We start from the raw sequence: 11,378 nt of genomic DNA, 5'->3' as shown, positions 1-11,378 counted from the left end.
AGAATGTTTAGTTAATAATTATTTATTTGTAACATTTTTAGTCTATTAAATAATCTAAAAGAATCATGTTAAATTTTATTTGATTCTGTACTTATTTTTTGACACATATTTTATTATTTTATATATTTATGTAATTATTTATCATTTATACGTGTTACTTGTTACAGTATTTATATAATTATAATTTTTTTATAATTGAAATAATGGAAAAAGTTATCATTTTAACATTGAATAATAAATTATATTATATTTTTTGTTGTTGTAATTTTTGCTTTTTATAAAATAATTATTTAATTAATATTTAAAATAATAAAAATAGTACAAAGTACAATTATATTCATTCCACAATTAAAAAATAAAAGGAGACAAATTACGATTAATAATTAAAGTAAAGATAAATTTTTATCTTATAAATTAAGTATACAGATAGAGCTGTCAAAATGGGTAATCCGGCCCGACCCAACCCGACCCACTATGGGTTGACCATTTAGTGAGTCAACTCAACCCGACTCATTTATTAGCAAGCCGAAAAAAATTTGAACTCGATCCGACCCAACAGGGGTTGGCTCATTGGCTCACTTAACTTTTTTTCACCATCTTCTGATATTCTTATAACATGTTACTTTGACCGATCAAATTGAAACAATAATAATTGGACCAATTGATATAAAAGAAACTAAAAAACTGAAGAATCTAAATTATCAAGTAGTATGTGTTTATTTTGTATTTATTAATATAAAAAAATTAAAGAATCTTAGTTATCATAATATGTGTTTATTTTGAAATAATTAATGTAAAAAGACTGAAAAATCTTAGTTACATAAAGGATGTTTTTTATATAGGATATTTTTGTATGATTTTATATTGCTACGATTGTGTATATTAAACAATGAAAAGTGTTGGATAAAGTGGTTAAGTGATTGTAGGTTTAAACCCTCACTTGGTCCTCATATTTGTGTGTCAATCTCAATTTGGTCATCGTTTTTGTTTTTGTCTCAATCGGGTCCAAAAACTTGTAAAGCCGAGTCAATTAAGCCCCTTCCATTAAATTATCACAGACGGTGTTAAAATGTGATGACGTGGTGTACATGTAAAATGCTGATGCAACAATGTTATATTACGTGGAATTTTTTTAAAAATAAAGGGTGGAGATGTCACAAAATTTAATTAGAAATGTGTTAGGGATTCAAAGTCTTCATCATCCTACACTGTCTTCATCCTTCAACGGTGTCTTTATAATGTTGCTGACTGTAAATTCGGCATCCTTCAATCTGCAGATTTTACAGAGATGGCAAGAGAATTCCAGTTACAGAAATAGGCAAAAGGCTTAATGTCACCCCTTCACCCGTGATCGAAGCGCAACAGAGCCAATTAAACCCCTCCAACGCAACCTCCTCACCTTTCTCCTTGAACCTTCTCACAGCACCTAAACCCCAAGCCTCTTCCGACCTCCCCGAAGGCACCAATTGGTCGTCGAACCTTCTCACGGCCGTCAAGCCTCCATTATCGTCCCCAATAACCCCGACCTCATCGACATCCTCGCCATGAACGACGTTGACATTTTCGTCGCTGAAGCCGAATCGCCTAACGACTTGTTCAACATCATTGGCAATTTGTTCTTCCCCTTTCTAGCATTCGCTGGGTCATTCTTCCTCTTCCACAGAGTTTCAAGAAGTCCCCGAAACCGGGGGTACCTTCTGCAGAGTTTCAATTAGAGCCAGAGAATTAGAGGAAGAGGAAGCCCCTTATTTATTATTCAAGATGAGAAAACAAATTAGGGTTTTCAAAAAGTCTTCCCCTTTTTTCTTTGTCCGTACCTTGTGATTCCCCTTAGGAGTAATCACCTTAGCAAGAATGTTCCCTTTAACTATTCAATTCCAATTTCAATTTTTTTCTTCAAAGATAGCAATGTTTTTCATATCTCGTGAATTTTGGGTTTTGTTGTTTTGATATCAGAATGGTTTTTGTTGCAGTGTGGTTTGATTGCAGAGTGGAAAACAATGGAGAAGGACTGGAAAAGTTGAAAGATGAAGTAGAAGAAGAAAAAACAAAAAAAGATTGGAGCTTTTGAGTGTTGGAAGAGATGGGAGAGAGAAAGTGGTGAGACAGAAGAAGAAGTTGATTTGAGGTGTGATGTGAGGTGGAGGAAACGAGGGTTTAAACCTTCAATTAAAAAACCTCAATTATAAGTCATGTAATAGGAGTTATACACAAAAAAAAAAAATACACTAAAATCAAATATACACTAAAAAACTATGTAATTAAATCCTTATAAGTCAGCTAATTCTCTGTGCACCACGTCATCAAAGACAGATGGCGTTAGTCATTACTTAACGGAGAGGGCTTAATTGTCTCATTTTTACAAGTAATAGGACCTAATTGAGAAAAAAAATATGATGACCAGATTGAGATTGACACACAAATATGAGGACCAAATGAGGGTTTAAACCGTGATTGTAAAAATATTGTATATATTTTTCCGTGTTATTAATTATTAAGTATGGTAAAAATATTGAATGTATAGTATGTTTAAATATTGTATATATAAGATGTTTAAATATTGTAAAATATTATATATATATATATATATATATATATATATATATATATATATATATATATATATATATATATATATATATATAGGATGTTAATATTGTAAAAATATTGTATATATAGGATCTTAAATATGGTAAAAATAGCCTAAATAAAGGTTGTGCATTTTGAATAATTAATTTGATTTCAATAAAAAATAGGATTTGAATAATTAATTTAATTAATTTGATTTAATTAAAAAAATAGGTGGGTTGGTGAACCAACCCGACCTACCACGAGTTCAACCTGTGTGAACCGAATTCTTAGTGAACCGAGTCAAAATTTGGTTCGCATAAAAAATTTTGCATTTTTTTTAATCCAACTCGACTCAAACCCATGGTGAGTCAGATTGACTCACGAATTTCAACCTATTTTGACGACACTGTATACAGACATTCAAATAGCATTTATATCTTTAGAATAGGAAGAAAGAATTCTTTAAAAAACAGAAGAACCTAAAAAAAATTAAAAATCAAAATTTAAACTGTTAGGCAAGCTTATAGTTAAGAGAGAGATTGGAGAAAAAAATTGCTTTGAATTAATTATTTCACTCAGTGGTAAAGTTTTTTTTTTTTTCAAACAAAACATATTTACTATAAATTCTTTTTTAACTTTAATCCAAACAAACTTAATAGTAACAGTTAATGTCTCTATTACAAATGTGATTTTTCAAACTTACAGCGATGGTATATATTCATGTGTTAATGTGAAACACTCTTGCAATTGCTTAGAGTTCAGCAATTATGTACGACAAACTGTATAAAAAATTATTTCTAAAAAAAAAAAATAACCATTTGATATCTCATTATAATACTATAATATATATATATATATATATATATATATATATAATTTATTCATTTAGTTATAATTTTACGGTAATATATAATATCAATTTAATAATATTTAACATGAATCAATTATATATTCTCATGAATAATATATTATTAGAATAAAATATTCTTAATATTTGTATAATGATTTAGGTTAAAGTTATAATCGGTGTTTTTATTAAAGTTATTAAAAAATTATATTAAATAAAATATAACTAATTTAAAGAAGAAGAAAACAGAAAATGATAAAATTTAAAAAATGGTAAAAAATTTTAATTGCTTTTGGTAATATATTTTATCCAATTTTATGAAAGTATAAAAAAATAAGTTTAATATGTTGTATAGTAAAAATAATTTTTTATTTAATCTGAAAAATACATCTTAAAAAGAGATAAACTGCAAAAAAAAAAAAAATCTTATGTAATTTAAAAAAAATCACTAAAATATTAAATAATTAATCGAAGTTTATTTTATCCTAAAAGTCTGTATAACTAAAATATATACTATTTATATTTTCAAAATGATCTTTATTATGATTTACTGATAAAGTTAAAAAAATAAAAATCACGCTCACACACAATCTTTCTTAAATCCCTATTTTTTTTTCCCTCTCTCCCAAAACCCTAATTTTTATCCATCTCACCATCCACTACCATCTAAATTTCTTCTCCATCACAACACCCAGTCTCTCCATCTACAACTTTCAAACTTTTCTTCATATTGTCTCCTCCCTCCCAATCTATATAAACGGCTAACAGTGAAATAAAAGGGGGCAGAAGAAAAGGAGTGAAAGGGGATAATAGTGTGATACTAAGAGCGGGGATCTTGTGAAAGCTTCAACTGCTTCATTTGTTTCGTTGCTGGGTAGAACCATACTGAAAGGTATGTTTTTTTTTTTTCTCTATGTTTCTGTGGTGGAGTGTAGGATGCTAAATAAATGTTAATTTTGTAATGATTTTCATTGCTGTTTTCCATATAAGTATAAAAATCGAATTGTGGTATATTTGGTTGTATGTGGCTAATTTTAGTCTTTTGCATGAAGTAAAGTATGTCATTTTTTTCCAGACCTCATTTCTCTCACTCCCACAATCGCAAATCCACAATGGCCTCTCTCTCTCTCTCTCTCTCTCTCTCTCTCACACTCACTCTCCTCATTTGTCACAAAAGTTGTAATTTTTTTTTTCAAACTTAAACTGTATACGAAAACAAAATAAATTAATTGTTGCTAATAACTAAATACTTCAACAAGATTCGGGGTTTGGGTCTTTTGGCGACAACACAAAAATTCTTTGGCGAAGATTAGTGATATTTGTATTCTTTGATTGTGACAAATTTTAGTTTCACAAGTGAAAATCACATATTGCATGGGTGATTGTTTGCAAAAATTGATATTGAAATTGACTTTGGAATTTTTTTTTTTTTTTAATAGACTGATGTTGATGCAAAGATATAGTTTTTGGGTGATTTCATTTCAAAAGCTATTTGCTAGTAGAACAGTTTTATTCAATGCATTACTGCAGGTTTCAATTTAATTCAATTCTGAACTCGGAATCAGTTTTCCAGTGCGAGGTTAAAATTGAATTTATGTTGTCTTGTAGTGTTATCTTTCAGTGAGTCTGTTTATTACTCGAGGGTTTCATTAATTTTCCTTCCTTGGTTGGTTTGTTATACCTTTTTTCTTACTAACACTTTTATTTTAATTGAAATTTTAATAGGAGTTCAGATTTTATAGTCATCACGTTGGCCTTATGAAGGGCATACGCATAAAGAAAAGATTGAAACACATGGTGGAGCCGGATAAAAATTGCCAGACTGGGATTGAAGATGTTGCTTGGCTTTGCTCCCTTCAAGAGTCTGAGATTGTAAATCTCTTTAATTGTTCATTCACTTGGTCGTTAACATTTCATGATCGTTTTCTTTGTTTTAGATTAACCAGGTTGGTTGCTTTAGATAATGTTAGTTTAGTGTTTTGGTCAAAACTTTGATACGAGAAATCATGCTCAGAGATTTCAAAGGATGCAAGAATCACACTTTTGAGCATTTTTAATAGAATTATAATATTACTGGGGAGGGTGGATGTACAAAAGCAATGGAGATAAGATATCTTCATGTTAAAGCTTTGGATTTTCCTGGGATTAATTGCGCCTTGGGTTTTTTGGGTATCACACTTGTATGATTTTAGTCCTCCAATTTCATTTGTGCCAATTAGAACTTCCAAGTATTGTAAATTTGTGATTTTAGCTCCTATGTAATTGGAATTTGATAATGTGACAATGACTTGTGGTATATTTAGAAGACTAAAACCTACAATACTTAGGGAAGTCAATTTACACAATTAGAACCTAGAAAACTAAAATCACACATTTACAATACTGGAGAACCAATTGATGAAGTTAAAACCTTAGGGATTGAAATCAGACAATTGTGATATCTGGGAGACCGAAAGTAAAGTTAAGCCTTTTCTTGTAGGAACTAAATATCTTCCCCAGTCTACCACCATTCTACTTATTCTATTTTCTTGGTACAACTTAATTTTTTTAGAAGAATTTGAACCTGTGAAAACAAAATAATCGAAATTATAGTTCATTAAAGAATGGCAGTGTGACAGAGTCAGTTTGTGTCTTAGACCTGGGTATATGTGTAAATCTAGTTTCAAGTAGGCCGGTTATATCTCGTTCATTAAAGAATGACCTGTAATATATCCTATGCCTTAGAAAAGTTAGATATGCAAATATAGTTTCAGGTATACCCTGTTACTCTTGGCTAGTGAGGTTATGCTTGTTTCTTGAATTTGGGTTTCCCCTTAACTTTCAGGAGCTATTTCTCTTATAATAATTTAACTTGTGATGGTTAAAATTTGAAAATTGTCAGGACATGCTGGTTGGCTTGAAATTGTTGATCATTCAGCGTGCAAAAATGATAGGTTGCAAGCAGATGGCTGATAAATTCAACCTCAAAATGATTCGAGCCATTGGTATGCTCTGTGCTCTTATTTTCCTTGTATGCAATGCTTTTTAAAATTTCATTTGAATAATGTTCATTGATTGTGGATGCAATAAAAAGAAAACCCTGTGGCATAGTTCTTGTTGATTTATGTATCTTTTTTGTTGTATAATGATAATATCAATGGTGAGGCAATTTTCTAGAAGTTATACTATTTATTGTATAAAAACCACATCCCTTTTATCAGGACTTAGTTATAATCTTAACATTTATAATGTGACTGGATTGCTCTAACAATCTGTTCATTTCAAGAATTAATTCAATCAAGACTTTAGGATGTTCTTTGCTTACTTTCATCCATTGAAATCATTGAAGGACACTGGCCATTCCTCTGCGGTTGTCTGTAATGTTGCATGCAAAAATGAAATGCTTGCTAATTGTTGTCATACTTCATGATTTGCTCCAGCAATTTGAAGTTCTGAGATTTAGAGTTGAATTTCACTGTATTCATTGCAAATTAATTGAAATTTTTACTACTGAGTGCATAAAAATCATTCCACTGTGTCCTTTATGTGACATGATTTCTAATTACCTACATTTTGTAACTTCCAATGAACCTCTGTGCAGCACTTGTTTTGATGGAACATCTAAAGTCACAGATAAAGGAATCATCAGTTATATCTAATGCAGTAAGATCAGCTTCAATTTTAGATGCTTGCAACCTATTGAAATGTAGTAATGAGGTTAATGCAAATATTGAAGAGCTAAATACAAGCCTTGGTGCTGATATACAAAAATTTATTGAAAGGTACGCTTACCAAGCTTATTTATAGTTATATGGTAGTATGGAATATTCAAGCAGTTGTCCATAACTTAGGAGAAATTATCATAGAACATGACACGGTCCTGACTTATCTTTACATGCATACTTGAGATTTTCAATTTACAAAAACCAATTAATAAATCATCATGTGGTCATGATCTTGATTTGATTAGTCTTTCGGTGTCATGTATTTGAGTTTTTTCAATTGATTTGTGATGAAAGATGGGAGTTAAATTGACCACCTCCTTATGGCTGTTGTGTTTTTATGGGATTTTTATTTATATCAATGGAGATATATTTTTTTTGTGTGCAGTCCACCAACATCCAAGCGAAAGAAGCAAAAAGTTGAAAGTGATGAATGAATTGGAGGACCTAAAATTTCTAGCTTATCTTGATTTAATTTTTGCTTTGGAAGCTCTCTTAAATTTTCTCCCCAACTCTTGAATTTGCATACAAGAGTAATTATGTCAGTTGGGGATTTTGTCTTTCATTTCTAAAATGTAATTTTAAATACTTAATTTTTGTAGTGCAAGAAATTTATAGAGGAACATTGTTACAAACTTCTGCGTGTTGAGATTGTAATGCATTAAATAAACATTGTTCATATATTATATATATTACATCAATTTACATATTGTAAACTTAAGAAGTAGATGTGTGCTGAATTAATCATCATACTTGATACCATCTTTGTGGGGGAACTTTTCTAAATTGTCTTAATCTGTATAAAGTTGTATTCCGTAAAGATAGCAGTGAAACAAAGAAGGGAGAGAAAACAGGAAAAAAGTCTGTTCAATTATTGATGGGAAAATAGCAATGATGTGAGGTGAGATTGATATGGATTATAAGAAACATAAAATATTTAAATAAAAATATAAAAATATAATAGTCAACGTAAAGAATTCATTTTTATTTAAGCCTCCATACACTCTTATTAATTATTAAATAGGGCTTGACGAAAGAAAATAATTCTAACAATTGAAACTATTTAAACTAGCATAAAAAAGAATCAAAGGAAAATAGCATCACACCGTTGCAATTAAAGTATAACGAAAAAAAAGACATCACGTAAATTAAAAAATAGTGGCAAATATATAGTAAATAATGTTACACAATTCAAATACTTCTCGAATTTTATTGAACATCATTTTGCTGATGTGTTAGTAGAGTTGAAAAATTACTATTAACATAGTTTTTCTAGGTACTTGATTCAACAATAGATTGTTGAGAATTGATTTATTAGACAATTCCTAGAGTTTTTTTTTTTTTTTTATTATTATTATTATTTTTTTATTTATTGTTTCGAGATTCTCACAATAAGGTTCATCTCTCAATTTGCTACCAGTACACCACTCAGGCTAACTTTAGTAGAGCTATGGAAAGATTGGAAAAGACAACTTTCATATAAAACTTAGCAATAGCTCTTCGTCACCTTTCATACCAAACCCTATTGTTAACCTTAGTTACCAACCTTTGCAAGAAATTGATAAAGAGTTGCTAAATACATGGATGCAGGAGTTGTTGCCATGTCGAAAGCAAGTAAGGGTAGAAGAAAGGAGCCACCAAAGAATTTGAGAGATAAAGACATAGATGGATCTGAACAGAGATAAAAAAAAAAAAAAAGTGTTTGTGAACTGAGAACTGATACACTTCATATACAACCCTCAATGCTTATCAATAAAAAATATTGGAAAAAACTCTATCTTCCCAAATATTGGAAAAAACTCTATCTTCCCAAATATTGGTAGATTTTTTGAGTCAATACACCTCCAAGGTGAATACAAATAACTCTAACATCATAGACCTCCAAGGTAGATTCTTGATGAGTCAATACAACAAAGTGTCATGCACTCATTCAGCTAATAATACAACAAATTACAATTTCAGAACTCAATTTCTTTTTTCAACTCTCTTGATGCTCAACCTCTAATACACGCACGCAAATACATTAATAAACAAACAAGAGTCATTATGCAAAATATCTTCTCAATCTCTTTGGATACCAGTAAGGGAAAGTTAAAGAAAATCATTGGAAGAACACCAAAGAGAGGCCTTTATACAATTCTAAGTCAAAAACTATTTAAAAGCAAAAAACTATTTTATAGATGATCAAATGGAAATTCAGTATCTCTAATGATTGTTTTATTCAATTACATACAGAAGTTCTGAATATGAAGTGTAATAAGACAAATTGGTGTTCTTCTCATCGCCTGTGATGCCATTCAAAAGGGTTCTTTCAAATCTTGTAAGGTCATTGCGAACCTATACCAAAAACACACTCATTCAGGTTACTTTGTTAAAAGCACACTAAGCAGAAGAAAATGCACGAAGGGACTTTCAGAATTATCCAAAGATTCGTTAAAAGAGATTTAGAGCTGAAAATGATGCCCTTTCTGAACCCATTGTACAAAGAAACTTCATAATATAATGCCATTTGTAAGTAGAAGCTAAGCTTAATAAAATCATAACACATCGTTTTTGTGCAATCTTCTCAATGGTATGATGGTAACCTGGAATTAGCTCAGAGTGAATTCTTTTATTAAATCACGTTACGTAGTTGGAATGCACTGCGTCTACCTAGAAAATGTTATTGCATTTGATTTTCAGGAAATGCAAGTATTATCAAAACACTTCCAACATTCATGTATCTTCAATTTATATCTTTGCCAAACTATGTCATTTTAGCAAAGTGATTCCGTCCAGAAAATTGCAGCATCATACTCACGCACAGGTTGTTCTCACCAGTTAATGAAATCATCCATATATTTCAGCAAAGTCATCCATAGCCGATAAAGTTAATGAAAACAAAATCTACTCACTATACACGCACACAAAAAAAGAGAAAAGATTAATATGTGACAGTCTTTCTATAAGAGTAAAGAATTTCAAGAAACCTTGAGAAAATCGTAATTTTATATATTTTAAATTGTACTATTATATTTTAAATAAATTTAATTTAGGGATTTGTTTAACTTTTCGTTGTGAATTCGGGTTTTACTTTAAATGAATTATACAATAAACTTTTTTTTTTAAGTTGAAGAAACTTTATCAGCTACCTAGAATCTCTAATATGTTTCTTCAAGAAGCTCGTTAAGAAACAACATGTGGAAATTCTCCTACTTCCAAGTCTTGCCAAAAATGGTTTGTGATTGATTTCTGATTTGTTGACCTTGTAAATTATTTTGCACTGAAAGTGCATAGAAACTAAACGCTAGAAAAAGAAAATATTGAAACACAGAATTATTATACAGTTTCACATGCAAACTCACCTGAAACAAAAGGGACCAATCCGATCACTAGAAATCAGAAAACTTGCAGCACAGGTCTTTTTCCAAGCCTCTTGATCTCTCTATCCATTTTCCCAGTAAGCATCAATCCAAACATCTTAAAATCACACAAGAGCGACCAAAAGGGGTGTCCAAAAGTTGCCGGAACATTCCCTTCCACAAAGAAGTGACTGTACCAGGCACAACCATACCCAGAAAAGGGCACAAAGAACAAGAACCACCAGCTGAAGAAAAAAGAACAGAGCAAGAAGAAGATACTGAAGAGCGTGCCCACAAAGTGCCACCTCCTCGTGGATGGTTTGGAATGCTGGTTGACATAAAAGGCCCAGAAATCCTCCAAGCTCCTGAAATTCATGGCTTTCAGAAAAGAATAGGCAAAAAAATCAGATTTTGATCAAAACCCAGTTGGGGAAATAGGTGAAAGAGTGTTGGGGTGTGATCGAGATGAAAGAGATGAAGAGGGTATTTACTAAAAGCGATGATTTGGTAGGAAAGGTTTGATGGAGTGTTGGGGAAAGAGAGGCCCACAGAAGGAAAGGGTTCAGAGAGATTATGTTATATTGGGAATTGGGATGTTGTTGAGAAGAGGAAGGTAAGGATTGGTTCTGCTTTTGGACTTCTCCTGCTATGTTGATTGTTTGTTCAAGGGGAAACTCGATTCAGTGCAGTGGCAATTCACACATTCATGCAGTTAATGTCTATGATTATCTGATCAAAGATTCAACGGTTCAGATCTTAGATGTGTTTTACCATGATTTATATAAGCGGAAAACTTATACACACATTATCATATTCTTTAATATTTTTAAAGTTGTACTTTATGGATATACATAAATTTAATAAAATACAAATTATTATTATTATTCAAGTACGATTCTAAAATTTCTTGGAAAACTA

The 11,378-nt window shown here is 30.8% G+C and overlaps 2 protein-coding genes across 5 annotated transcripts; one reads left to right on the top strand and one right to left on the bottom strand.

The window, feature by feature from the left end:
- Positions 1 to 4,014: 4,014 nt before the first annotated feature.
- Positions 4,015 to 7,843, top strand: LOC106755368. Of its 3 annotated transcripts, none has more exons than XM_014637511.2 (5): positions 4,015 to 4,310; positions 5,152 to 5,290; positions 6,300 to 6,402; positions 6,999 to 7,179; positions 7,508 to 7,843. In XM_014637511.2, exons 2-5 carry the CDS (start codon positions 5,177 to 5,179, stop codon positions 7,554 to 7,556), a joined length of 447 nt encoding a protein of 148 aa, XP_014492997.1. In that variant the 5' UTR covers positions 4,015 to 4,310; positions 5,152 to 5,176; the 3' UTR covers positions 7,557 to 7,843. The 3 variants fall into 3 exon arrangements, with proteins under 3 accessions (XP_014492997.1, XP_022633971.1, XP_014492996.1); XM_022778250.1 differs by having other exon boundaries at positions 5,147 to 5,290; XM_014637510.2 differs by having other exon boundaries at positions 4,020 to 4,310; positions 5,144 to 5,290.
- Positions 7,844 to 8,578: 735 nt separating this feature from the next.
- LOC106755367 lies at positions 8,579 to 11,158 on the bottom strand. 2 transcript variants are annotated; one of them, XM_022778251.1, is made up of 2 exons: positions 10,464 to 11,158; positions 8,579 to 8,790 (listed from the first exon to the last, which is right to left on the bottom strand). In XM_022778251.1, exon 1 carries the CDS (start codon positions 10,834 to 10,836, stop codon positions 10,498 to 10,500), a length of 339 nt encoding a protein of 112 aa, XP_022633972.1. In that variant the 5' UTR covers positions 10,837 to 11,158; the 3' UTR covers positions 8,579 to 8,790; positions 10,464 to 10,497. The 2 variants fall into 2 exon arrangements, with proteins under 2 accessions (XP_022633972.1, XP_014492995.1); XM_014637509.2 differs by lacking the exon at positions 8,579 to 8,790 and adding an exon at positions 9,206 to 9,456 and having other exon boundaries at positions 10,464 to 11,156.
- Positions 11,159 to 11,378: the final 220 nt, after the last annotated feature.

Source organism: Vigna radiata, unplaced genomic scaffold, assembly GCF_000741045.1.
Source record: "Vigna radiata var. radiata cultivar VC1973A unplaced genomic scaffold, Vradiata_ver6 scaffold_252, whole genome shotgun sequence".
In the NCBI taxonomy this organism is placed as follows: domain Eukaryota; kingdom Viridiplantae; phylum Streptophyta; class Magnoliopsida; order Fabales; family Fabaceae; genus Vigna; species Vigna radiata.
Note: the sequence above shows the minus strand (reverse complement) of the source record. Positions and strands in the feature narration are given on the sequence as shown.

Coding starts and splice junctions, on each gene's coding strand:
- LOC106755368 (XM_014637511.2), top strand. CDS start 5,177: ATGAAGGGCATACGCATAAAGAAAAGATTGAAACACATGGTGGAGCCG. Junction 6,403..6,998: donor CAAAATGATTCGAGCCATTG/GTATGCTCTGTG, acceptor ACCTCTGTGCAG/CACTTGTTTTGATGGAACAT. Junction 7,180..7,507: donor ATACAAAAATTTATTGAAAG/GTACGCTTACCA, acceptor TTTTGTGTGCAG/TCCACCAACATCCAAGCGAA.
- LOC106755367 (XM_022778251.1), bottom strand. CDS start 10,836: ATGAATTTCAGGAGCTTGGAGGATTTCTGGGCCTTTTATGTCAACCAG.